The 23,131-nt window shown below is 36.5% G+C and overlaps 6 protein-coding genes across 6 annotated transcripts; 4 read left to right on the top strand and 2 right to left on the bottom strand.

Moving 5' to 3' along the window:
- The first annotated feature begins 1,804 nt into the window (after positions 1–1,804).
- Positions 1,805–5,370, top strand: LOC110811737 (Chaperone DnaJ-domain superfamily protein). Its single transcript, XM_088210104.1, has 6 exons — positions 1,805–2,057; positions 3,139–3,231; positions 3,451–3,577; positions 4,342–4,603; positions 4,749–4,803; positions 5,101–5,370. Exons 1-6 carry the CDS (start codon positions 1,947–1,949, stop codon positions 5,170–5,172), a joined length of 720 nt encoding a protein of 239 aa, XP_088066230.1. The 5' UTR covers positions 1,805–1,946; the 3' UTR covers positions 5,173–5,370.
- A 180-nt stretch (positions 5,371–5,550) lies between these two features.
- Positions 5,551–9,030, top strand: SPC98 (spindle pole body component 98). Its single transcript, XM_088210103.1, has 3 exons — positions 5,551–7,968; positions 8,088–8,549; positions 8,638–9,030. Exons 1-2 carry the CDS (start codon positions 5,702–5,704, stop codon positions 8,380–8,382), a joined length of 2,562 nt encoding a protein of 853 aa, XP_088066229.1. The 5' UTR covers positions 5,551–5,701; the 3' UTR covers positions 8,383–8,549; positions 8,638–9,030.
- Positions 9,031–9,132: 102 nt separating this feature from the next.
- Positions 9,133–12,290, bottom strand: LOC110811734 (DNA-3-methyladenine glycosylase (MAG)). Its single transcript, XM_022038295.2, has 6 exons — positions 11,997–12,290; positions 11,674–11,745; positions 11,471–11,594; positions 10,575–10,645; positions 9,624–9,681; positions 9,133–9,537 (listed from the first exon to the last, which is right to left on the bottom strand). The coding sequence occupies exons 1-6, from the start codon at positions 12,288–12,290 to the stop codon at positions 9,374–9,376; spliced, it is 783 nt and encodes a 260-aa protein (XP_021893987.1). The 3' UTR covers positions 9,133–9,373.
- A 521-nt stretch (positions 12,291–12,811) lies between these two features.
- LOC110811733 (Aha1 domain-containing protein) lies at positions 12,812–14,342 on the top strand. The gene is made up of 3 exons (XM_022038294.2): positions 12,812–13,702; positions 13,801–13,880; positions 13,984–14,342. The coding sequence occupies exons 1-3, from the start codon at positions 12,812–12,814 to the stop codon at positions 14,075–14,077; spliced, it is 1,065 nt and encodes a 354-aa protein (XP_021893986.2). The 3' UTR covers positions 14,078–14,342.
- Positions 14,343–14,837: 495 nt separating this feature from the next.
- On the bottom strand, positions 14,838–16,402 carry WCRKC1 (WCRKC thioredoxin 1). Its single transcript, XM_022038297.2, has 5 exons — positions 15,822–16,402; positions 15,678–15,752; positions 15,434–15,500; positions 15,297–15,314; positions 14,838–15,113 (listed from the first exon to the last, which is right to left on the bottom strand). Exons 1-5 carry the CDS (start codon positions 16,136–16,138, stop codon positions 15,015–15,017), a joined length of 576 nt encoding a protein of 191 aa, XP_021893989.1. The 5' UTR covers positions 16,139–16,402; the 3' UTR covers positions 14,838–15,014.
- A 3,206-nt stretch (positions 16,403–19,608) lies between these two features.
- Positions 19,609–22,807, top strand: LOC110811695 (protein trichome birefringence-like). Its single transcript, XM_088209672.1, has 5 exons — positions 19,609–20,817; positions 21,063–21,255; positions 21,361–21,554; positions 21,831–21,989; positions 22,164–22,807. Exons 1-5 carry the CDS (start codon positions 19,859–19,861, stop codon positions 22,516–22,518), a joined length of 1,860 nt encoding a protein of 619 aa, XP_088065798.1. The 5' UTR covers positions 19,609–19,858; the 3' UTR covers positions 22,519–22,807.
- Positions 22,808–23,131: the final 324 nt, after the last annotated feature.

Raw genomic sequence — 23,131 nt, 5'->3', positions numbered from 1 at the left:
TGTTAAGGAGGAATTGTTGGGCGCGAAGCCATCATGCACCGGATGATGGAGGAGGAGCAGTTGCCAACTCAGCATTCCGTTTTCCAACTGTCTGGAGATCATGTCGGGCTTCTTATGTTCCTCTACGGTCATCCCCACTTTAAACACCTGTCTGCACCGCCTTGATTCTCTCCCGGTCAACTCGACCGAGAGAATCGGTCAACGATCAGACGGTGAGTGGACCATTTCGAAACACAACTACCCAACGTGCTTTGCATAACCACCAATGAAAAATAGCAAGCAATGTGGCCGCCCATTAAATTTATGATTATAAAAGCTTTTTCCTTTTTTTTTTTTTTTAATAACAAATTACAATTTTGAAGTGGGTAAATTTTTTTCTTTATGGTATTTTTTTTATAAAAAGTAGAAAATAATAAGTAAAAATAAATATTGGGTCTGTATATATACATATATATATATATATGGAGTGTGTTTATATATATGTGTGTGTGTGTGGGTGTGTTAGTGGGGAAAGAACAAAAATGGCTTTTACTTTAATCATAATCAAGTAAGATGGTAAGAAGCAAAAGCATAAGTGATTAAGTGGTGTGTTGTTCATGTGAGTATTTGCTTTTATGATCATGTGCTTGGTGTCATGTCAAGCTTGGCATTGGCCCCATCATACCCTTTTTTCTTTTCTTCTTTTGTTGAGGAACAAGAGTGACAGTCTAGCTATGTCTTTCCACAAATTTACACACACATATATATATGTATATGTATATATGTAAATGTATGTATATATATATATATATATATAGGAATTGAGTATGCAATTTAATTAAGTATTTTTTTTATAAATATATATGACCAAATGTAAGTATGTTTCTTATAAAATCACTTCAAAAAATTTTACTGTAAAACCACAATATCAAGTTTTAACTTCATATATTTTTATTTTATATATTTAATTATATAGCTATAATTTTCTTTAAAAAAAAAAAAAATCAAACATTACAATTATTTATTTCGGGTGGTAAACCATCCCAAGCATGAAAATTTAAATAAGCATACGCCGCACGGTAGACAACTTTGTTATATTGTCGGTATATCTTAGAGATGTTGATTTCCGGTCGCTTGGCTAATAACATTTTGCAGTCTTAGACTATGTTTCTGAATTTTAATTGTTTTTTTTCTTCGGATAATATTGCTTTTGTCACTAATTGGACGTCGACTTCCACACTTTCCAACCTCCAAAGAGCACTGCGATAATCGAGTAATTCAACGAATAATAATGAACGATAGTCGGAGAAATGACCAGAATACGCTGCCCTAATTCTGCTTGTAAAGTCTGTAACCACTACTTTATATTATGTTCTTTTATCTACGCTGATAATCGTGTTATAAATTTTTATTATTATATGTAAAATGATAAATTATAAAAGTATTTAATTTAAATACATAGACTAATTTAAAATTACAATGTTATTTTTGTTTAAAATTTTGTTGCACTATGTTGTATTTTTCGATCATATTATATATAATTTAAATTTAAATTTAAATTAGATTTAATTTAGAAATATTTAAAATTTTCAAATTATTATCTGAGCCAGGGCTGGCCAGGCCTGGACCAGCGAGCCAGAAAAGGTATACCTGAGCCCATTGTGATTGGTCCGGACCATCCAACCCAATCTCTATATTAATCAGTCCCAAATTTGTTTCAATGCATACTCGTCACGGGCCGGGTCGAGCCAAATCCGACCCAACTAGTGTTCATGTTCGGACTTGATTCGATCCGTTTAATTGGTTGGATCCGGTTTCGGTCTCCCCTACCTCTGATTTGCGTCAACCCGCAAGTCCCGTCCCTTCCCAGTCGACTTGCCATTTTCATTGCAGGCAGGGAAGCTGCCGTTCAAGTTTTTACAAATTTTTTTTTTTCTCTCTGCATCTTTAAACTGTAATTTGAAGATATGAATAGCGCTACAAAATTCGCCATTGTTAACCCACAAAACTACCTGAAGGCTGCCCTTTTCCATTCCACTCCCGTACTGGAACGCAAACGGCGAACTTCCTGGGATTCTGTTAGTTCCCCCGCTTTCTCTCCCTCTTAATATGTATATGTGTATATACGTCTATGCGGATGAATGTATGCATATGGATTTGTATATGGGTTAATGTTCAATTTTCTTCACGGTGCTTGACATTGTATTTTTTTTTTTTTGTTCAAAATGATTTATGGGTTTTATGCTAGTTTTGGGTTGTTTAGATTTATGCAAGTTTGTCTTTCTTCTCCAGCCTTGTTCATATTGTCTTCGATTGGAGAAAATAATTATACTGAAATTATAATTTTTTTTGGTGTTTTGGTGTCATTTTGCATTTGGGTATTAATAGAAAAGGCTGAAAGTGATTCACTTTGGCAAATAGGTAGATCTTGTTTGCTTTGTAGTTCATCTTGTTGGCTACTAAAACCAATTTGTGTAACAAATAGCTGGGGACAAACACGGTGTTGCTCCATTTTGTTGCCTTCCTTTTCCCAAAATATGGTGAAACTACCAGTGTATGGAGCTTTAGGGAGAATTTAGAGTGATCATATGATAATAGGACATTGCTTTTAGCATTGGTGTTTTATAGAGTTATTAGCTTAAATCAATTTTGTCGAGGGTTAATCTGGATTTATGGTACAATTTAATGTGTAGTTTCATTTTATGCAGGTTTCGTATAAAGGGAATCGTTTTTTTTTTCTGATAGAACCATATAAACACAGTTTTCCTTCGATGTGTGTTAGTATCGGTGGTGTCAATTGTTCTTTGGGTAGCAAGTCTATTGGTGAAAAGCCTGTGATCTGTTTCTGTATGATGAATATTGGATGTGGCTGGTTTTACTCCAAAATTTTCAATTATCTTTTTTGTTTATGCATCATTTGGATAGAGAAAAATGTGACAAGGCTATAATTAGTTGGTTAAGAGTTAAATCAGTGGTGTGCTGGTGGAGACAAGAACGCGATAGCTTGTTCATAGAAATTAGTACGCAACATGATTACATGAAGCATCTGTTCTCGTGATTTTTATATTTTAAAGTATTAGACAGTAAATTCATGATTGTAGATTTTGGAAGATCAACTGCTTATTCTTATATCTTTTTTCCTTCTTTTATTTTTCACAGAGACATAACAGTTACGAAAAAAGGTATCGAAGAGTGCGTGGAAAAAAAGAGATGTTGCGTAACATCAACATGTATGCAGATTACCTCCTTCAGGTGACTATATATGTCGTTAACTCGCAATATAATGAATAATGTTATTGGTTCCTGTTCCCTCTATACACTCTGAGGTGGTATTGCCAGATAACATTGTAGATTTTCGAACTTCAGACCTAGTTTCACGGTTCCATGTAATAATTGATTAATAATTGATAACACCAACGTTATTGTTTACTATAAAAGTTTTAACTGAGCTGTGATCATTGTGCCTGCCAGGGCTGGCAGAATGATTCGGATGAGGATGATCCATCATCCAGTGGATTTAGCTGGTTCAGAAACCAGTACTTCAAGGGATCCAGAAAAGATTCGGCTGACAAGCAGGGGCCTCAGCGTTGGGGTAGAAGTAAGGATATATATCTTGGCTTTACACAGTATAATATGTCTATTTATTTTTTGAAATAAAAAGTTTAAAAATGTATTAACAGGCACCAATGGAGTGTCAACCCATATTCAAGTTATTTACAAATCTATCAAAATATCAACAAGATCTTCAAAATTCTCCATAAAATCAAGAGGATGACCGAGAATTAAAAGACTAAGAGTTTAGAACCATTTATTCCTAATCATCTCAAAAACCCCAACATCATCAATCCCTTTAAAAGCTCTTTTATTCCTCTCTTTCCATATTACTCAAAGATAGTAGACGACATGAGGTCTACATATTTCCTCCTCCCACATATACCCTTCCACACCTACAATTCATCCATAATCGAACCCGCCAGAAGTCCCTAGGCGATAGACTAAAATTTGTATGTAATCAGACTAACATGTCTATTTATAGAGCTTGATCTGTTTATGATGTGCCCTTTGCCATATTACTGGATGTTGGCCATCCATTGAATTGCTCGAACTTTCTAACTAGGGTAACCTGTTCTTGATGTTGGTTGCAGAGATTTTGATTTACAATAGATAATAAAATCCCTGAATGCAGATCTAAATATTTGTTCTTTTTGTTTGTAATCAGGCAAATGCATGGTTGATTCTTTATGGATTCTTCAGCAAATTCTTGTTTCACTTTTCCTCAATTGTACGGAACTTAATTACAGATGAAGTTGTACACCCTGACAAGCTTGTGCTTGAAATTTACACATTTACATTCTTGTTTAGGACATTACAAGTTTTTTGTTGACGACGGTGAAGATGATTTTGTCTTTGAGAATGTTTTTGGGTCTGCCTTTGGTCGAAGTAGATATAACCAAGGAGATCCGGGTCCAGGATGGTTCAGATATTCCAGGAGATCTTGGAACTGGAGATCTTCGACAGAGAGTGATAGTTCAGACCCAGATACAGACCCAGATATGACTTCAGATAGATTGGCTCTCGGTCTAAGTCCTTCCGGTCCTCTAAAACTTGAAGACATTAAGAATGCGTGAGTTCATAGTTGATTTTCCGTCGCTAGAGTGCAGCATCATATGTTGCTGACAGGAATATTGTTGCTAGAGTGCAGCATCATATGTTGCTGACAGGAATATTGTAGTGATTTTCTTGCTTAATCCGCCTTTTCTTGTTTCCAGCTATCGAAGTTGTGCACTGAAATGGCATCCTGATCGTCACGTGGGCTCTTCGAAGGTACGAGCACTTTTCTCCACTGACTTGGATCTCCATCTATTGTCTTTCTGGTACATTGTGAATTTTATAGGTTCATTTTTGAAGTCTTAATTCGATACAACCTTTAGCTTTCTTCCAAACATAATATCGAAAAAGATTCTTACCATCTTCTGGTTGAGCAGGCATAAACATATAAATAAATTCTATAGAAATCTTGAATTTCATTCGAACCGTTCTTAATTTGGATAACTGTCGTTGCCGATACATACTTGTCACGGCTGAATGTGATTCTAACTTAAGCTCAACACGTTTGAGCAGGCTGTTGCAGAAGAGAAGTTCAAGCTTTGCAGCGCAGCGTACCAATCTCTATGCGATAAGCTTTTGCAGTGAATTAGGGATTCTCCGAAAGCATACCAAACCCGAAATGAAATCAACACAATTCATTATACTGCAAGGGAAAAAGAAAAACATCAAACTTCACAATTTAGAAGTTATATACTAATTCTACTATGTAGTAATTTAGTAACTTTTACAGATATGAAGTTATTAAATTATTATGAAATAATAGAAAAAAAATTGATTAATGTATTTAAGGCCTTTCCGTAGTAGGTTTTTGAAGATTTCGTAACGATAAAATCGTTATTTTAGGAATGTATTATTAATTTGTAGTAGTAAATTTATAATATTTAATTCGATTAAATTTTTAATTTAATTTGTTAATATATTAATTAAAATAATTATGATGAATTTAAAAAAGTGAAGGTGCATAGGGTTTATTTTTTCCCCGCCCGCAAACTAAAATTGAAAAAGTAAAATAAAAATAAAACCTTTTATACTCCACCGGATACGCTCACCAACTGGAATCTTTGCTTTCAAAAAGAACGCCCGCACACTCTCCATCCCTCTCACTCCATTAACAATGGAAGAAGAAGATCAGCAGAGAGTCACAGATCTAGTCAGGGAACTGGTTCTGCTTTTACTCTCCCAAAACCCACAAAACCCTAACCCTAATCCTGACTCCTCTGCTTTCCACCAATATCTCCGCTACGCTTCTCGCATTCTTTCAAGCAGGTTGACGCCGTCTATCGCCCCCGACGCTGCTGCCATCGCCGAGTCCATCAAGCGCCGCCTTGCTACTCAAGGTAAGTCATCCGATGCCCTCACTTTCGCTGACCTTTACACTAAGTTCGCCTCCAAAACAGGCCCCGGCAGTGTCGATAATAAGTGGGCTGTGCTTTATTTGCTTAAAATCATTTCCGAGGACAGGAAAGCTGCCAGAAACGGCGTTGATTCTTCTGTCCTATTGCCAAACTTGGCGTTGGATGACGCCGGATTTGGGAACAATTCGAGGGCTCAGCGAGGCGAACAAAGTAAAGGAAAGGGTTGGAGTAATGGGGTTTTGTTAGTAACGAAAGACCCCGAGAATCTACGCGATATTGCGTTTAGGGAATTTGCGAATTTGATTAAGGAAGAGAATGATGTGTCTGAGGAGGTTTTGGTGAGAGATGTGTTGTATGCTTGTCAAGGAATTGATGGGAAATATGTAAGATTTGATACTACTGTGGATGGATATGCTTTGTCGGATTTGTTGAAGGTGCCTAGAGCTACTAGGATTATGGTTAGGAAACTCTGTGAGCTGGGGTGGTTGTTTAGGAAGGTTAAAGGGTATATCTCAGAAAGTATGGATAGATTTCCTGCGGAAGATGTTGGAACTGTTGGGCAGGCATTTTGTGCCGCTTTGCAAGATGAGCTATCAGAGTATTATAAGCTATTGGCTGTGCTTGAAGCGCAGGCAATGAGCCCCATACCGTTGGTTTCAGTGTCAGCGAGTTCGAGCAATTATTTATCATTGAGGAGGTTATCGGTTTGGTTTGCAGAGCCAATGGTGAAAATGAGATTAATGGCTGTTTTGGTTGACAAATGTAGGGTATTGAGAGGTGGGTCAATGGCTGGAGCTATCCATTTGCATGCCCAACATGGTGATCCGCTTGTGCATGAGTTCATGAGGCGTTTACTTTGTAGGGTGTGTTCTCCATTGTTTGAAATGGTTAGGAGTTGGGTTTTGGAAGGGGAATTGGAAGATATTTTTGCAGAATTCTTTATTGTTGGTCAAACAGTGAAGGCTGAATCACTTTGGAGGGAAGGTTACCGGCTTCATTCCGGAATGCTTCCTTCTTTCATTTCACAATCCCTAGCTCATAAGATTTTAAGAACTGGGAAGTCTATAAATTTTCTTCGTGTCTGTTGTGATGATCATGGATGGGCTGATGCAGCAACAGAGGCCGTGGCTGCCTCTGGCACAACAACTAGAAGAGGAGGTCTTGTATATGGTGAAACAGATGCACTTGAATCTTTGGTTACTGAAGCTGCAAAAAGAATCGATAAGCATCTACTGGACGTAATTTATAACAGGTACAAATTTAAGGAGCATTGTCTTGCAATCAAGCGTTATTTACTGCTTGGGCAAGGAGATTTTGTTCAGTATCTAATGGATATTGTTGGGCCTAAACTTTCTGAGCCTGCCAATACTATTAGCTCATTTGAACTAGCTGGGTTGCTGGAAAGTGCAATCCGGTCATCTAATGCACAATATGATGATCCTGACATATTGGATAGGCTGAGGGTGAAGATGATGCCAAATGGAACTGGAGATAGGGGGTGGGATGTGTTCTCATTGGAATATGATGCAAGGGTTCCTCTAGATACAGTGTTCACTGAATCTGTTATGATGAGATATTTGAGAATTTTTAATTTCTTGTGGAAGCTTAGTCGAGTAGAGCATGCACTTATTGGTGCGTGGAAGACAATGAAACCAAATTGTATAACTTCTCAGTCATTTATTAAGTTGGAACGTGGAGTTAAGTTGCAGTTGCTTTCAACATTAAGGAGGTGCCAGGTTCTTTGGGACGAAATGAATCATTTTGTCACAAACTTGCAATATTACATCATGTTCGAAGTCTTGGAGGTATCTTGGTCTAATTTTTCGAATGAAATGGAGGCTGCCAAAGATCTTGATGACCTTCTGGCAGCACATGAGAAATACCTCCACTCAATAGTAGAAAAATCTCTCCTTGGTGAACGGTCCCAAACCCTTTACAAGTTGCTCTTTGTCTTGTTTGACCTTATATTGCAATTCAGGAGTCATGCAGATCGATTATACGAGGGAATCCATGAGTTGCAAGCAAGGTGATGATTGTATATACCTTTGAGAAGTTATGCTTGTGAATGATTTATTTTAAATCTCCTTGCTTGCTCGTGTTCTGATTAATGTCTGTAACACAACACTTGCTTTCCATTTTATGTAGAACCATGGAATCCTCACTACCATCCAGAGACAAGGACCAGTTAAGGAGGCGAAAAAGGGATAAATCATTAGAGCATAGATCATGGATCAGCGATGGCAGGAAAGCCTTGACGCAACGTGCTGGTGAATTTCTTCGAAATATGGGACAAGATCTGGATGCAGTAGCAAAAGAATATAAGTCATTGCTTGAGGGTTTCTTAGCGCAGTTGCCTGTGCAGCAACACATTGATTTAAAGTTCCTGTTTTTCCGGCTTGACTTCACTGAGTTTTATAGTCGGTTGAAGGTTACTGGATAGGGAAGTTGTTGTTACATGTTAGTTCAAGGATTCGCTGCACTATACCTAAGGCATGAACTATCGTGTATGGTTCATTAATTGCTTACCACTGGGACTTGATGAAGCAATCATGCTTTACCTTGCTGACATGGGGACCAATTGGTTCATGCTTCTACCGTTGATTTTAGGTATGGGGAAAATCATAGCCATTTATGCTTATACATTGTATTTACACATAATCTAGTATGTTTACTGACATGTCTTCTTACCTTTCAGATAGGCATTGTTTTTTGTGGATTATGTGCAGCTTTGAGTGAAGGTTCTTATATATCTTACTTCTGTTGTCGAACATAGCTTGACCGTTGGTTAGGTTTGTTGGCGATATTCATTGTAGTATTGTACACGTTTTAGACCTGACTGTTTATTAGGTTCTTCGGTGTGTAATATTGGATGGTTGCAATGTCCCTTTTCTTAGATTGTATATTTTTGTAGCATACAGTTGAATAATAAGGAATATGTCAGTTCCTTCATGCCCTTTCCTGGAATTCTCTGTTTGTGCTATAGGAAGAGTGATCTTTAGACAGACTGTAATACTGTTGATGAGCTTGGCGAAAGTCTGTAACTTGGAATTCTTGATATATTGTTGAATGAGCTTGCCTTAAAGTTCAAGGTATGGTGTCGCTGTTTGGTTGCAAGATCATGGATGGCTACTGTAAAAAATGGCACATTATTGTCGACTATGAACAGTCATGAAAGTAACTATGTTGGAAATACAGTAAGAACAGTTGCGCATAAATAAAATTATACTTCACATATCTATATATATATATATATATATTACTTATCGTGCCCTTTGTTTTGGGCTTTCACACGCTGATCGATGGTCCTTAAACAAAAAGAAGGAAAAAAAAAGCTATTCACATTTCTTCCTTGCTTTACAAATGGACTCCGGCCATCCTTGCCTTACAAATGACTCCAACCTCTCTAGGCTCTTTAGCAGAGAACTCGAAGTTTAGGGAGGCCTAAGAGTGTTCTTAGGAGCACTTATCCAGGGGGAGCCAGCAATGGCAAATCTCCACAAGGCATTTACATGCTCAGGTTGAGCATATTCGATGCCAACGCGAGGACCCACCAAAATGCTTTCTGGTTCTGGACCATATAAGAGTTCTAACCCACCTGGATCAAATCAATTCAGGAGATTATGACATTGAGCGTAACCACAGTGAATGCAGCCAGATTTATATGCATGATCGGTAACTTACCAGGAGTATACAGAGCATGGCTAGACCATTCTGTTGATATTCCCAGTGCTTGACCAACCTAAACATGAAAACGGTCATTCAGCACCCCCAAAGCTGAAAGGAAGCTGAACAAAAATATCAAGAAACATACAACTTCTACAGATGATATTAATATTTTAGTTTCAGAGCAGCTGTGCAGGTGAATAACCTAAGTTTATATTACAAGCAAATTCTCTAAGTCTCCTAACAAAAGTAATTGAACCATTCAAGAAATTGCTATTTATAGACCCAGCATGTTCCCTAAAATTTATCAGTCTAAAAAGTAAAAGTTTGCATTAGCAATTCTTTCACAACCATCAGCTTCAAGTTCCACACTTCTTATATAAATATAGGCGGTACAAAGGAAACTGAAAAATCCAAACATTGATTCTACCAACCACAGTCCTCCCAACTATCTATTAAAGATGAGCTGTGGAAGGAGCCAATCCCTAATTACTGCATCTCCTAAATTAATAAAGAGTTGCTCTTTAGTTTGATGTACTCATGAGTACTTTGATTCATTGGGTTCATTCTCTCAGAAGATCAATCTTTGTTCCTCAGTATCAAGTACTGAGAGATTAATAATGGCAAGAAGTTCAATTTCCCAAGAGATAAATAAACATATGAAACAAAGAACATACATTCTCTCTCGATAACTTTTAAGATCGTGTGCACCAAAATGTAACCATGTCAGGATTTTCCCATGACATTATATTCACTTCATCAGTTACCAGAGGTGCAGAAAATTGTTGAACAAAAATAGCATTCCTACGCTAGGGGCTGCTGTAAGGCCTCCAAATAAGCATAGAATTTATTTTAAGTGCTGTGCTATTCCATTAGTGAAAATCATAGTATTGCAAACTAGTAATCAAAGCAGAAAAGAACAAGCAACAGAGAAGTAAAATATGAAGAAACTAAAATTTGAAAACTAACTTTGCCAGGTCCGGTAAGAAGAATCGGCTTCTCAGTGTTCTGACCCCGGCGCTCCTGAATAGTCTTCAGTCCTGCCAATGTGTTCATTCTAAAAGATAAATAGCAAAAATATTTTCCTTATCAAGTACTCTATACAAAGTTAGCAACCATTCATCTCAATTAGTTCGTTGATGGTCTTATATTAGCATCTATGTTGCTCGGATTCAGTTAGAAGTGGATTTAAGTATCCAACTTGGTAATTTTTATAGTGGAAGATACGGGAATTTAGTCAAAGAGAATCCAAAAATTGTGTGGGATCCAAAGTTTAATATGAAAATAATAAAACTAATATAAGGCCATTGGAAGGTAAGATGATTTCATATATATATGAATAAAAGAATATTCTTTAGCACCAATGCATTTCTATACATATATATTCATACACATAGATTCACATTTATAACAGAAATGAGAAGGCAAGGATGGATACGGATTAGTCAAGGGATTTGAGTAAAGCATCCAATATTTTAGACACTGAAGAACCAATTTTTTTTTTTTCATTTCCATATTCTTTTTCAACTCCTAAACTGAAGTCTTGGCATTTTTTTCATATTTCCCTACGTCATAAACTCTGTTTCTACACCATTAAATGTGCAACATACAGACAATGCATATCATACACACACCACCATCGCGCTATGACCAACACGGATATGACCATAAAAGTAAAACTCCAAAACAACAGAGATTAGCATAACAAATAATTGTCTTACATAAAGAATCATGAACTTTCTTTATCATTGAAGACAAAGCTGAAAACAAGTAACTGCAAGCAATCAGCAGGTAAGTGGAGCACAAGTCCAATGAATATAGACAGGAGAACAAACTAAATACTGCTGATAGATATGGAAAGCTACCATCAACAGGAGCACAGGCGCGTATTAGAACTGCCGCTCCAACTCCTTCCTTGTCAGCAACAACATTGAGCATTGTATGGAGACCATAACAAAGATAAACATAAGCATGTCCTCCTGGTCCGAACTATATGCACAGAATCAATGTTACATCATGGAACAATAAACTTCAAAGTCAGGCCATGCAAATGGAAACACAAACTTACTACTGGAGCTGTTCTCGCTGTGATTCCAAATCGACCATGACAAGCTGAATCATTAGGTCTATAAGCTTCCACCTGATCAGAAATTATTGTTAATTCTTCATCATATGAAAGAGAAGATGGCAAGCGTTCTATTTTTCTCTACAGAACTGCATTATTTTGCAGTATGATGTCATTAGAGTTGTCCCACAAACCTAAGAAAGAAAAGGTGATGGAGTCAAAAGAAGGCAGGCAATACAAAACCTACAACCCAAAATCCCTAAATTTCAATTATCTTCCTGCATTATCTCGAGAAACAAACAGAAAATAAAGAAAGCATTTACTACCTCTGTAATCTGTAGCACGACATCATCTTTCTTTAGGAACTTGCCGAGCAAACGCGGAGCAAGATCGAGAGCGTCAATCTGGAAGAACTCCGGTGAAATGATCGACATTTGGTGAAGAGAGAGGCGAGAGACGGGAATCGGCTGGATTTCAGGAGTGGGTTTCCCATATTGGATTCTGCGCCTGGTCAACGATTTGAGACGAGGACTTGCGCGAGTCATGGAATCGTTCCCTGCTTCATTCGGGTTCTTCTTCGGCCTATCAGCGACTCGCTTGAATCGCTGAGTCGGCTTCATGAAGAAAACACCAAAATACAATCATAGAAGCAAAGGACTATTCTTTCTGACATTTTAAGGTGTTCAGCTTTTTTTTCTGGCGGGCTTTTGGTGTTCAAGTTGCTAGACGGCAGGGTTGGGAGACGGTAATTAAGGTGTAGTAATCCCCCTTTGTCTTCTCCTTAATTTCCCTTTTCACTCAAATTTCTGAAAACCCTAACTTGATTTCTAAATGGTTTCTAGACACTTCCAAATCTCCAAAAAAATAAGAAAATTAAAAAAATAATAATAATAATTTCTAAAATTACTCTCAGCACCTACTTTTATGGAGACGTCAACATTCTAGACCCTTCCGTTGCTAAAGGAACCCTCTAGTCTTCTTTCGTTTCCTCCTCTTCTCCTATTTTCCCCCCTCTCTGTTCTCTCAGCTCTCGACATCCATTAACGCACCTGTCTTTCTCTCTCTAGCTACTCTCATTTCTGTTTCAGTCTTCTCTCGATTCGGTTAGTCTCCGTCTCTGAAACTTAGTAAGGTTTCATCAATGGCGAAGTACGGAGAAGGTGACAAGCGGTGGATCGTGGAGGAGAGATCGGACGGAACCAACGTGCACAACTGGCACTGGGCGGAGACCAATTGTCTCGAGTGGTCCCGCAGCTTCCTCTCCAACCATCTCTCCAACATGCCCGTTCTCGAAGGAGAAGGCGGCATCTATATCAAGACGACGAAGATCGAGAAGGTGGATGGTGAGGCCTATGTCAATATCAGGAAAGGGAAGATCATTCCTGGTTATGAAATCAGCGTTTCTCTATCTTGGGAGGGTGAGGCCAGGGATTCCGCTGGCAAGACGCTTCTTAAGGCGGAAGGCGGCGTCGAGATCCCGTATATTGCCGACGAGAATGCCGACGAGGATCCAGAAGTTAAGGTTTCTATCAAGGATGATGGACCAATTGGGAAGATGTTGAAGGAGGCCATGTTGAGTAAAGGCAAACCGTTGATTTTGGATAAGGTTAGGGCTTACGTCCAGAGCATGGCGAAGGGCGGACCTGCTAAGGATGATTTGGAGACTAAAAAGGTGGCGCCGAAGGAACAAGCAGTACCAGCGGCGGCGGTGAAGAAAGAGGGGGTTGTGGAGAAGAAGGAAGAAGTGAAGGAGGAAGTGAAGAAGAAGAAGAAAGAAGAGAAGAAAGGGTTCAAGACGATTACTTTGACCGAGCGATTCAATTGCAGAGCGAGGGATTTGTATGAGATTCTCATGGATGAGAATAGATGGAAAGGGTTCACTCAGAGCAATGCCAGAATTAGCAAGGAGGTTGGTGGGCCTTTCAGCATTTTTGATGGGTCTGTAACTGGAACCAACCTGGAGTTGCAGGAAGGAAAGTTGATTGTGCAAAAATGGAGGTTCGGAAGCTGGCCTGATGGAGTTGAATCAACGGTATGTTTACATTGATGTTCTTGGATGCATCTTGGTAACTTCACTTGGTACATTGGTTGGTATGAACTTGTATGTGTACGATTATGTTATTGTTTCAGGTAAGACTTACTTTTGAAGAGCTGGAAGCTGGAGTAACCATTGTTAAGCTCGCTCATACTGATGTTCCCGAGGAAGACAGGTTAGTTTTTTGCTGATGAATTTGTAAATATAACTTTACTTTCATTCTCTGTTTTCGTCTTCTTGTTAATTACCCTGTACTGTTTCTCTGTTTTTTCATCCAGATATGGGAATGCAACAGTGGTGGAGAACACAGAGAGAGGATGGCGGGATCTTATCTTCCACAAGATACGAGCTGTTTTTGGTTTTGGAATGTGATTTACGTTTATTCTGAAATAAGAAATATTGCTTTGCCAAGTGTAGAATTTCACTACCAAATCTTTCTTCCAGCTATAAAATACTGGTTGATCTTCAAAAAGTCTAGGAGTTACGATAGTGTTGTTGTTTCAGATGGTCTTGTTTTGTACTTGAACATGTTTTTTACTTAGTGTTGAACTGAATATCACACATGTTTTCAGATAAACCACTTCGTGTTTGAGCTTATAAGCTGACAATGACTAAAGAGATCAATCCTATTTCCGTATCTACTTGATCTGCTTTCCCATAGCCTCTGAAAGGTGCCACTGGTAGTTCTTTATTTTGGCTGCTTTCTCCTATCCCATTTTTGGTGATTCAGTTTGCCTGGGAATTTATGTTGGCTGGAATAATTTGCTTTCGCTAATCCATATATGCATATATTTGATGTGGTTGACATGTTCTGGTGATACTGAGAGTGTTGTGATGGCCTTGGATTGAAATTAAAAGGCACTAGCAGCTTTTGACACTATGCCTGAATTACTTGGGGTTTAGGCTTTAGAATCATACGAATGATTAAAGGGTGCAATAGATTTTTTAGATGGGAAATGTTGATCGTGTATGATATGATTCTTGTGTTAATCACTCTGGATTTTCATCAGAGTTTCTCCCATGTCTGCTATCTTGCTAATCAATTTGCAAAGGACCTTCACATTCCCAAAGGGATTCTCCTTCGTTTCTAATTGCCTCTCAAATTCGAAGTGCTGTGTATGTACTGCCCATATGACCAAAAACTAAGCTATTGCTTCTTTTCCTTGAGGGAAAAAAGAAAACCTCCTCAATCGACATTGATTGAAGGTGGTTTTATTACAGTGCCTGTATATATACATATATAGACTTACAACAAAGGCCATATTCTGTAGACATGGAAACGGATCAAGTGAAAGGAATCCACAAAATCTCATACGAACTTCTTGATCATTTCCCTCACTTCCTCAATCACAAGCCATCCTTTATGCCCTCCAATCACCTCTTCTTTCATCTCTCCATCTTTCCACACCTGCATTCCGAGTTTCAGATTTCTTTCTCTAATCCCTTTTGGATAAAAATACCCTTCAAATTAAAATTCCATTAACGGTCCCTTTACACAATTATGAGATTGTCCCAACTTTTCGACAGTTGATTGATTGAGATAATATATTTATAAAATTAAATGTAATCTGGGAAGTGGAAGGGAGAATACCTGAATGGTTGGCATTTTCTGCAGAAGAAGCACCAAGAGAAAACTTTGTTAGGAAATAGAGGGGAAAAACCAAAAGTGATACATCCAGAAACTGTATGACAAAGTTGAGGAAAGAGACTTAAGTATCAATGGCATACAGAGATTTTTCCACGCTTGACAAGAGCTTGAGGCACCTTGTTTACATCCACGCAGTAAAATTTGATTCTGGTTTCCATTTAACCAGACAACAAAATCAACCATAATTTTTGTACCTTCTAGGAATCAATTCATTGTAATTCCATTTGACTCTTAAAAGACTATGATGCATTATATACATACATATATATATATATATATAATGCTCATGAAAAGAGGGGGAGGAATGGAGTTGATAATAATTACTTGGTATCAAACTCAACAGCCAGTTTCTCCAACTTCGGCTTCAAGTATATGCACTTCCGGCACCAAGAAGCCATCCTACAAAAAATTTGAGGAAATTTTTTATATACACAATCCAAAAACCCGATTAAAGTGCACAATTCTTACCAGTCAATGAGAATGGGCTTGGAGAGTTCTTGTGCACGAAGAAGAATCTGATCAAGATGATCACAGTCTCTGATTTCTTCCATCTCTGCAACTGCATCCTGTTTAGACAAATCACGTCCAAAGGCCGCCATTCTCAAATCTCTGTTCACCACTCCTTTGCAGTTCCTGGGTCGCCGATGATCGACCCAGAAAATCCCACATGGTTTTTGGGATAACGAAGGACAGCCACTTCCCCATAACTGGTTATGTTGATGTTGACGGTCTCTGCGGGATAATTCTCTGCATAAAATATGCGAATTCGCCGCCAAAACTGACATTTCTCTCTGTTCCGCTCGGCGGGTTTTTTTACTCGTTGATTTCGTTTCTGTTCCCACTCTGCTGAAGTTGGTGGATTGTTAATGGTGGAAGCGCAGGGAGCGGTGGTTGATGATAAACATGGCCGCTTATTTGAAGCTTTTTCTCGAGCTTTGTTGAGATATTTTGTTCTTCTTTTCTCTGTAAATGAGCGTTTTCTCTTTTTGAATAAGATGAAGGGAAGAAGGAAGAAGAGAAGAAGGCTTATCCACAGGGTGCATTCGAAATTGAAGTTTGGGGATTTGGAAAGAGACTACTACGTGGGCTCCACAAATATAATATATTTTTATTTTAATTAAAATAAATTACAAAATAATTTCAAAAAATAAATTACGAAATATGGTAAAAAAAATTGTCCTCTAATATATATATCTGAAATGATTATATTTTCTTTATTATTTAATTGTGTTTAATTATTTTGTGGTACTATAACATCAGTACGATCATAAATTATACATATACAATAATTAAATAACAAATATTTGTTTCTAATTACCAATTAAAAAAGCTAATTAATTATAATAATCCCTTAATTTTGGTTTATCTCCTTCATTATGCTAATTAATGTTCTACAATCCATAACATGATCATATTGTAATGATAAGATAATTATTTCCATATTTACATAATATTTGAGAAAGTGATTTATCACTGAAATAAGTGATTTTGTTTTCCAATTAATAACTATATTGTTTATTTTAAAATAAAATAAAATAAAATTATACTTGTATTTATCTTGATAATTCTAAATATATTTTTTATTTTTCTTGATATAAATACTGTGATGAGCTACGGTTTTCGAATCAATAAACTACGTCGACAAACACAACTGAACCAAAAAATACAATATAAAAATTTAAAAATAAAAAGTACAACAAAAACTAGTCATCCCTTATATAATATGTAACATAATTTATATTACGAGATTATAAAATTACGCCGAGTCTACAATTGGACTAAAACTCAGCATGATGAAAACTAAACACGAAATTTTTTATTTGGCTATATAATTTATCTTATCCGACCTGATATGAAAAAGATTATAATTTAAATGAAATAATATCTAAACTTATGGGACAGTATTTGACTGTATGTCGTATGCTTAAGGTGTACCATATTTCTTATACTTACTTAACGCGTTGAAAGTATTCATCCCATTAAATTATCATTTTGTTATATTAAGAATATCCGGTTATTGATCAATAGGATCTCACACTTAAATTATATCAAAAAAAAAAACTTAACGAGCACCGGTGACATCAAATACATTTTGTAACTGAACGGGTATATTTTATTTTAACTCTATCATACGAACTTCATGTATTGTAAACAATACGTTCAAATAATAGATTATGAATATTTTAAATCTATAAATATTATGTTATTTGTATTTTCGCTACATATTTAATGTCCCTACAACAACATCAAAAGTCGCACCCTCTAATGGGAGAAAGATTAGGATGTGACCCTTTAATTATAGGGCAATGTTGGTGTAAATTTAAACCTTCAATTAAAATACTAATACATAATTAAATATTAGGTAATTAAATCTTATAGAAACAAACGCACAATTTTTCAAAGCTGATAGAGATATATATATATATATATATATAGTCAGTGGACTTGGGATAATACTATGAACCCATTGCTTAATTAATTTTCAAATTTGTCATTTTCTTTCTCCATTTTTTTTCCAATTTTCATATTATTAGAATATTCTCGCAACGGATTTTAATATTTAAAATTTTATTCTAAAAAATTAATTGATAACTGTTAATTATGTGAAACTTAATTTTATATTCGAAAAATTATACATATATATATGTATAATATATACATACACAAGTGATTTTTATTATTATTCTGTTTAATATATATATTAAAATTATGAGCACCGACAAAGATGTTCCGGGGTTTGACGCGTATACAAAGTCCACCGACCGTCCACCCTGATGCGTACGAAGCCACCCAAGATTAATCTCACTAATTAAGTAATTAATTTAATATAATTACGTCTAAATTAAATTAGTTATCCGGGTAAAAATACCTTTAATTTCTTTAGTAAAAATTTCGTTTTCGCCGGTTAAAAAATGAAATATGAAAACCTCCTCGAACCGATCAACCCCTATGTCGTTCAAAATCCGGAGGAAGCACGAAAACGACAAACCAATGCCAGATTTACACGTGGCGATGAGTTATTGTGTCGGAATCTCCGTTTGCCGGCTCCCCATCAAGTTGTCTTCCAACCAAAACTCGTCACAGACAACTCAGGCCGTCAGCGGAGAGAACCTCTTCTCACCGTCTCGTTACCGGTAATTGTACGGCTGAGGAGTTGGTTCTCCTTAGATCTCGACCGTAGATTCCGATCTGATTTTTTTTTTCACTTTTACTCGTACTTTCGGGTACGTTGAAACGAGCCAGTGTTGAAAGATAGTTACGTAGGGGTCCCACGCGGAAACATCATAGTGGAAATATAGGTAAGGCGTGGAAATTTGCGTACCAGCCGCTTTGAGTTTTCAAAAAGGTCCCTGATTTAAGCCAATATTACGGAATTTACCATTTTCCGTTATGATTTTCTAATATTTATTATTATTATTATTAATGATTAATAACTTATCTGTAAATCCATGGTCAAAGGTCAAACTTTTGGTAAGTAAAAATGAGGTAAGAGAAGGGAAATTAATTCTATTTCCTTACATTTTATATTACCATAATTTCATAATGGTTATAATTAAAATTGTACATCACATGTGACATATGGGTTTTTTTTTTTAAATTTATTTATTGAATAAATAGTATATATATATTTTTTACTTTATGGTCGTAATTATAGTAGACAATCCTAAAAACTATTTTAATTGCATAAATATACAGCTCTTTATAATCTTATATTATAGATACAAATATATATATATAAAAATTCATAAAATAATTTTCAAGTGGAGCCTTAATTTCTCATGTTCACTATTGACTTGACTATATAGAGAATCTATCTATATTTAAATTAAAATAATTATATATTTGACAATATAAAGAATCAAATTATCTTTTACCTTAAAATATTTGCAGTAGTTTTTATTATTTAATGAGAATTAAATTTTTACCATCTCAATTATATATAAAATATTACGGTCCATATAATATGGTGGTTTTAAATATAAAATTAATATTAATAAGGTAAATTATTTTTATATTGTTTTATTTTTTAAATATATCGTAATATAAAGGTTCGGGGACAGATGTCGATCTTGAGAGTACACGATGACGTGGCATTATTAAACTAAGGTTCCATTCGGCAGAGCAATGGCATTTCCGATATTATCTCGAAACACAAGGGCATATGTAGTGAACGGAAACTAGAATTGCTTTTTAAAACTTATTTAATTTTAAAAAAATCACAGTCAGTAACAATAGTAAACCCACTTTTCTTCTCTCTTAGACCCCGCTTCTCTCTCTCTTTCTCTCTCTCTTTCTCTCTCTGTTACCAGTGCACTACTGAACTATCACATTCACTTTTCCAGACTCTTCACACCACACAACTCCTCTCTCTCTCTCTCTCTCTCTCAAACACCATAACTATTTTCTTCTCTTTATTTCTGTACCTTTATATTCTTCAACCTCTGGCTTTTAACGCAGGAAAAGGGTAGCGAACAGAAAGGTTAAGCATTAACCAGAGATCGTCCATGGCGGACGCCACGAAGCAGCATATCGCCGGCAATGAGGGAACCTTCTTTGTTTCAGAGATCAAGACCCTCTTCTCTATTCTCAAATCCAAGAGAACCATGGCGTTTGCCTACGGTGTCATGTTTGCTTTTGTTGTTTTCACCGCCTTCTTAGCCTTCAACCCTTCTCCCAACTCGTCTTCTCCATGGTTCTCTAACATCTTCTCTGTCGGCTCTTCACCATCTTCTGATAGATCTCATTTCTCTTCTGTTCTCTCTTTCTTCTTCCCCAACAATTCTTCTTCTCGTCAACAACGAGAAGCCGCCGTTTCTAATTCTTCTTCCATAACACAGACCAATTTCACCAGATCTATCTCCGGCGGGTCTGAATCTCCCCCCGGAAGTGAAACATACTCAGTTGCTAAAAACACTACATTCCAATCTCCGGTTAAAGATAATTCAAAAAACCAAACTCAGACCGGGAAGATTTCTGATAAACCCGTAGTTTTGCTAGCGAATCAGACCATGAATTCTTCCCGTGCCACTAAACAGCCATTAGCTGTGAAAAATCAGACAATAAACAGTCAAAATCCCACTAATCCTCCTGCTTCGAAGCAAAATCAAACCACGATTCCCTCACCAAAATCGCCGTTAGCAGCAGTGAATCAGAGTGAAAAATCGATTTCGAAGGGCGTTTCAGAAAAGGGTTTAGCATCGAATTACACTTCTTCTCTGTCGAAGAAACAGAGCAACGTAACCGATGCAGCGGTGTCGGCGAAGCAGGGAATTGAGAATTGGATGCAGTCTCTAATGAATTGCGATTTCTTTGATGGCGAATGGGTGATGGATGATTCGTACCCGCTTTACAAACCCGGGTCATGTAAACTGATCGATGAGCAATTTAACTGTATCCTCAATGGCAGGCCTGATACGAATTATCAGAAATACAAGTGGAAGCCAAAGGGCTGCAGTTTACCCAGGTCTGCACTTGAATTCAGTATGAGTTTGTTTTTGCGTCTAATTATTATTTTTTTTTTATTGATTAAAAAATTTTTGTGTTTGCTCTTAATATTAAGTTCTTTTAATTACAAACTGACCCATCAAAATTCTGGGTTCTTTTTAATTCTAAATTTTACTAATAAGCCTGAACAATTGATGTTACTTTTTAACCTTGTGTTTTGCTTAAATTGGAATCTGATCATCTCCCGAAAATTGACATTAACAGGTTTAATGGCGCTCATATGTTGGAATTACTAAGAGGAAAGCGCCTTGTTTTTGTGGGTGATTCCTTAAATAGAAACATGTGGGAATCTCTTGTCTGTATTCTTAAGGGCTCAGTAAAAGATCGAAGTAAGGTTTTTGAAGCTCATGGAAGGCAGGTCTTTAGAGGAGAAGCTGAATATTCATTTATATTTAAAGTATGTTATGGCTTTTTTAAATCAATTCTTTGGCTTTTCTTGATCTTATTTTCTTTTTCCAAAAACTTATTGTGTATGTTTTTTTCTGGGTTGATGATGGATTAGGATTACAACTTCACGGTAGAGTTCTTTGTGTCTCCTTTCTTGGTTCAAGAATGGGAATATGCTGGGAAAGATGGAATTAAAAAGGAGACATTAAGGCTGGATTTAGTAGGAAGGTCTTCTGATCAGTACAAGGGAGCTGAGATTATCATCTTCAACACTGGACATTGGTGGACTCATGATAAAACTGCTAAAGGGTAACTCCATAATTTAAATTAATTTCGATTTAGTCTGTGTTTGGAACAAATTGAGAAGTTTTATCAAGTTCATTTGTTAATTGCCACTCGGAGAGCTTTAGGATAAAATAATGAAAACCCAACATTTTAAGTGTAAATTTGCAAGTAAATTTCAAAACTTCTTGAATTTATTTCTAGTGTAGACTTAGTCTATTACTATCAGAATTTTTGTTTTTTGGTTTTTACTTGAATACCCATTTGAGAAAAATGTTCGTTGCCATGGAAAAAACCTTGCAGGAAAGATTACTACCAAGAAGGCAGCCATATCTACAACGAATTGAATGTGCTAGAGGCTTTTCGAAAAGCTTTAACGACATGGGCAAGATGGGTTGACGCAAACATAAACCCGGAAGAATCTCTAGTTTTCTTCAGAGGCTACTCTGCTTCCCATTTCAGGTAAAGCTAAGCTGAACAGCAAATAATGCTGCAATACTATTAAACATGTCTTGTAGTTTGGTGATAAACTAGGCCAGTATAGATAAAAATACTCGGCTGTTTTAGCCAAAAAATGGTTATGGATTGAGCATGTAAAAACCAATGCTCATTTCGGAGTTGTGTTGATGTTTACAGCGGCGGGCAATGGAATTCGGGAGGAGCATGCGATAGCGAGACCGAGCCAATCAAGAACGAAACATACCTAACTCCGTACCCGTCTAAAATGGTGGTACTTGAGAAGGTATTGAAGGGGATGAAAACTCATGTCACCTACCTAAACATCACCAGATTAACTGATTACCGGAAGGACGGACACCCTTCGGTCTACCGGAAGCAGAACTTGCCTGAAGAGGAAAGAAGATCACCCCTGAGGTTCCAGGATTGCAGCCACTGGTGTCTTCCGGGCGTACCAGATTCTTGGAACGAGCTTTTCTACGCCGAGCTCCTGGTAAAAGAGAGCAAGATGCGACAACACCAGAGAAGATCTTAGTTAACCGGTAAAAAGAAAAAAAAAAAAAGGCAAAAACAAAAACAAAACCAGCCACAGAAATTACACGAAGATAGAGTTCAACATTATTGATCTCCATTGAATATTGAGATGAAAATCACACTCGCAGTATAGTTTTCTTTCTGTGAAATTTTGTTTTGTTCTATTTAGTTTTTGGAAATTGTAGAGAAGAAAGAAAGATCAGAGAGTGTCTTCTGCACTTCATAAATTATGAGAGAAACCCTAAAAATGGGGGAAGAAAATAAAGAATAGATAAGAGATTATTCTTGGAGGGATTGTTGTTATTGTTAGTGTTTAATCTCTTCTTCTTCTTTTTCCAATTTGGGAGAAAATGTTTATATTGAAAAATTCTTTGTTTCATTCATTTTCTTGTTCTTCCTTCATTGAAAAAATATTTTAATGTACTAAGAAAATATATATACATATACATATATATATTTAAATGAATTTTGAAGATTAATTAAAAATAAAAGCTTCTCACATGGCATGTATAATTAAGGGATTAATTTTATTTTAAAAACTTTATAATAATAATAATAATGATAATAATTAAAGTTGCGTCATGTTTTTAAACGTTAAAGAGTAGTGTCGGTGA

Source organism: Carica papaya, chromosome 8 (assembly GCF_054855325.1).
Source record: "Carica papaya isolate Zhongbai chromosome 8, ASM5485532v1, whole genome shotgun sequence".
Taxonomy (NCBI): Eukaryota; Viridiplantae; Streptophyta; class Magnoliopsida; order Brassicales; family Caricaceae; genus Carica; species Carica papaya.
The sequence above is the reverse complement of the archived record's forward strand: the minus strand, read 5'-3'. Positions and strand labels throughout refer to the sequence as shown.

Bases quoted from the DNA above. Each gene is read 5' to 3' on its own strand.
- LOC110811737 (XM_088210104.1), top strand. From the start codon at position 1,947: ATGAATAGCGCTACAAAATTCGCCATTGTTAACCCACAAAACTACCTG. The intron at 3,232-3,450 runs GTGACTATATAT...TGTGCCTGCCAG, and splicing joins ATGCAGATTACCTCCTTCAG to GGCTGGCAGAATGATTCGGA. The intron at 3,578-4,341 runs GTAAGGATATAT...ATTCTTGTTTAG, and splicing joins GCCTCAGCGTTGGGGTAGAA to GACATTACAAGTTTTTTGTT.
- SPC98 (XM_088210103.1), top strand. From the start codon at position 5,702: ATGGAAGAAGAAGATCAGCAGAGAGTCACAGATCTAGTCAGGGAACTG. The intron at 7,969-8,087 runs GTGATGATTGTA...CATTTTATGTAG, and splicing joins ATCCATGAGTTGCAAGCAAG to AACCATGGAATCCTCACTAC.
- LOC110811734 (XM_022038295.2), bottom strand. From the start codon at position 12,290: ATGAAGCCGACTCAGCGATTCAAGCGAGTCGCTGATAGGCCGAAGAAG. The intron at 11,746-11,996 runs GTAGTAAATGCT...ATTTCTGATCAG, and splicing joins TCGTGCTACAGATTACAGAG to GTGGAAGCTTATAGACCTAA. The intron at 9,538-9,623 runs GTAAGTTACCGA...GATTTGATCCAG, and splicing joins CCATGCTCTGTATACTCCTG to GTGGGTTAGAACTCTTATAT.
- LOC110811733 (XM_022038294.2), top strand. From the start codon at position 12,812: ATGGCGAAGTACGGAGAAGGTGACAAGCGGTGGATCGTGGAGGAGAGA. The intron at 13,703-13,800 runs GTATGTTTACAT...TTATTGTTTCAG, and splicing joins CTGATGGAGTTGAATCAACG to GTAAGACTTACTTTTGAAGA. The intron at 13,881-13,983 runs GTTAGTTTTTTG...TTTTTCATCCAG, and splicing joins GATGTTCCCGAGGAAGACAG to ATATGGGAATGCAACAGTGG.
- WCRKC1 (XM_022038297.2), bottom strand. From the start codon at position 16,138: ATGTCAGTTTTGGCGGCGAATTCGCATATTTTATGCAGAGAATTATCC. The intron at 15,753-15,821 runs GTAAGAATTGTG...AATTTTTTGTAG, and splicing joins AAGCCCATTCTCATTGACTG to GATGGCTTCTTGGTGCCGGA. The intron at 15,501-15,677 runs GTAATTATTATC...AATGGAAACCAG, and splicing joins GCTGTTGAGTTTGATACCAA to AATCAAATTTTACTGCGTGG.
- LOC110811695 (XM_088209672.1), top strand. From the start codon at position 19,859: ATGGCGGACGCCACGAAGCAGCATATCGCCGGCAATGAGGGAACCTTC. The intron at 20,818-21,062 runs GTCTGCACTTGA...TGACATTAACAG, and splicing joins AAGGGCTGCAGTTTACCCAG to GTTTAATGGCGCTCATATGT. The intron at 21,555-21,830 runs GTAACTCCATAA...AAAACCTTGCAG, and splicing joins CATGATAAAACTGCTAAAGG to GAAAGATTACTACCAAGAAG.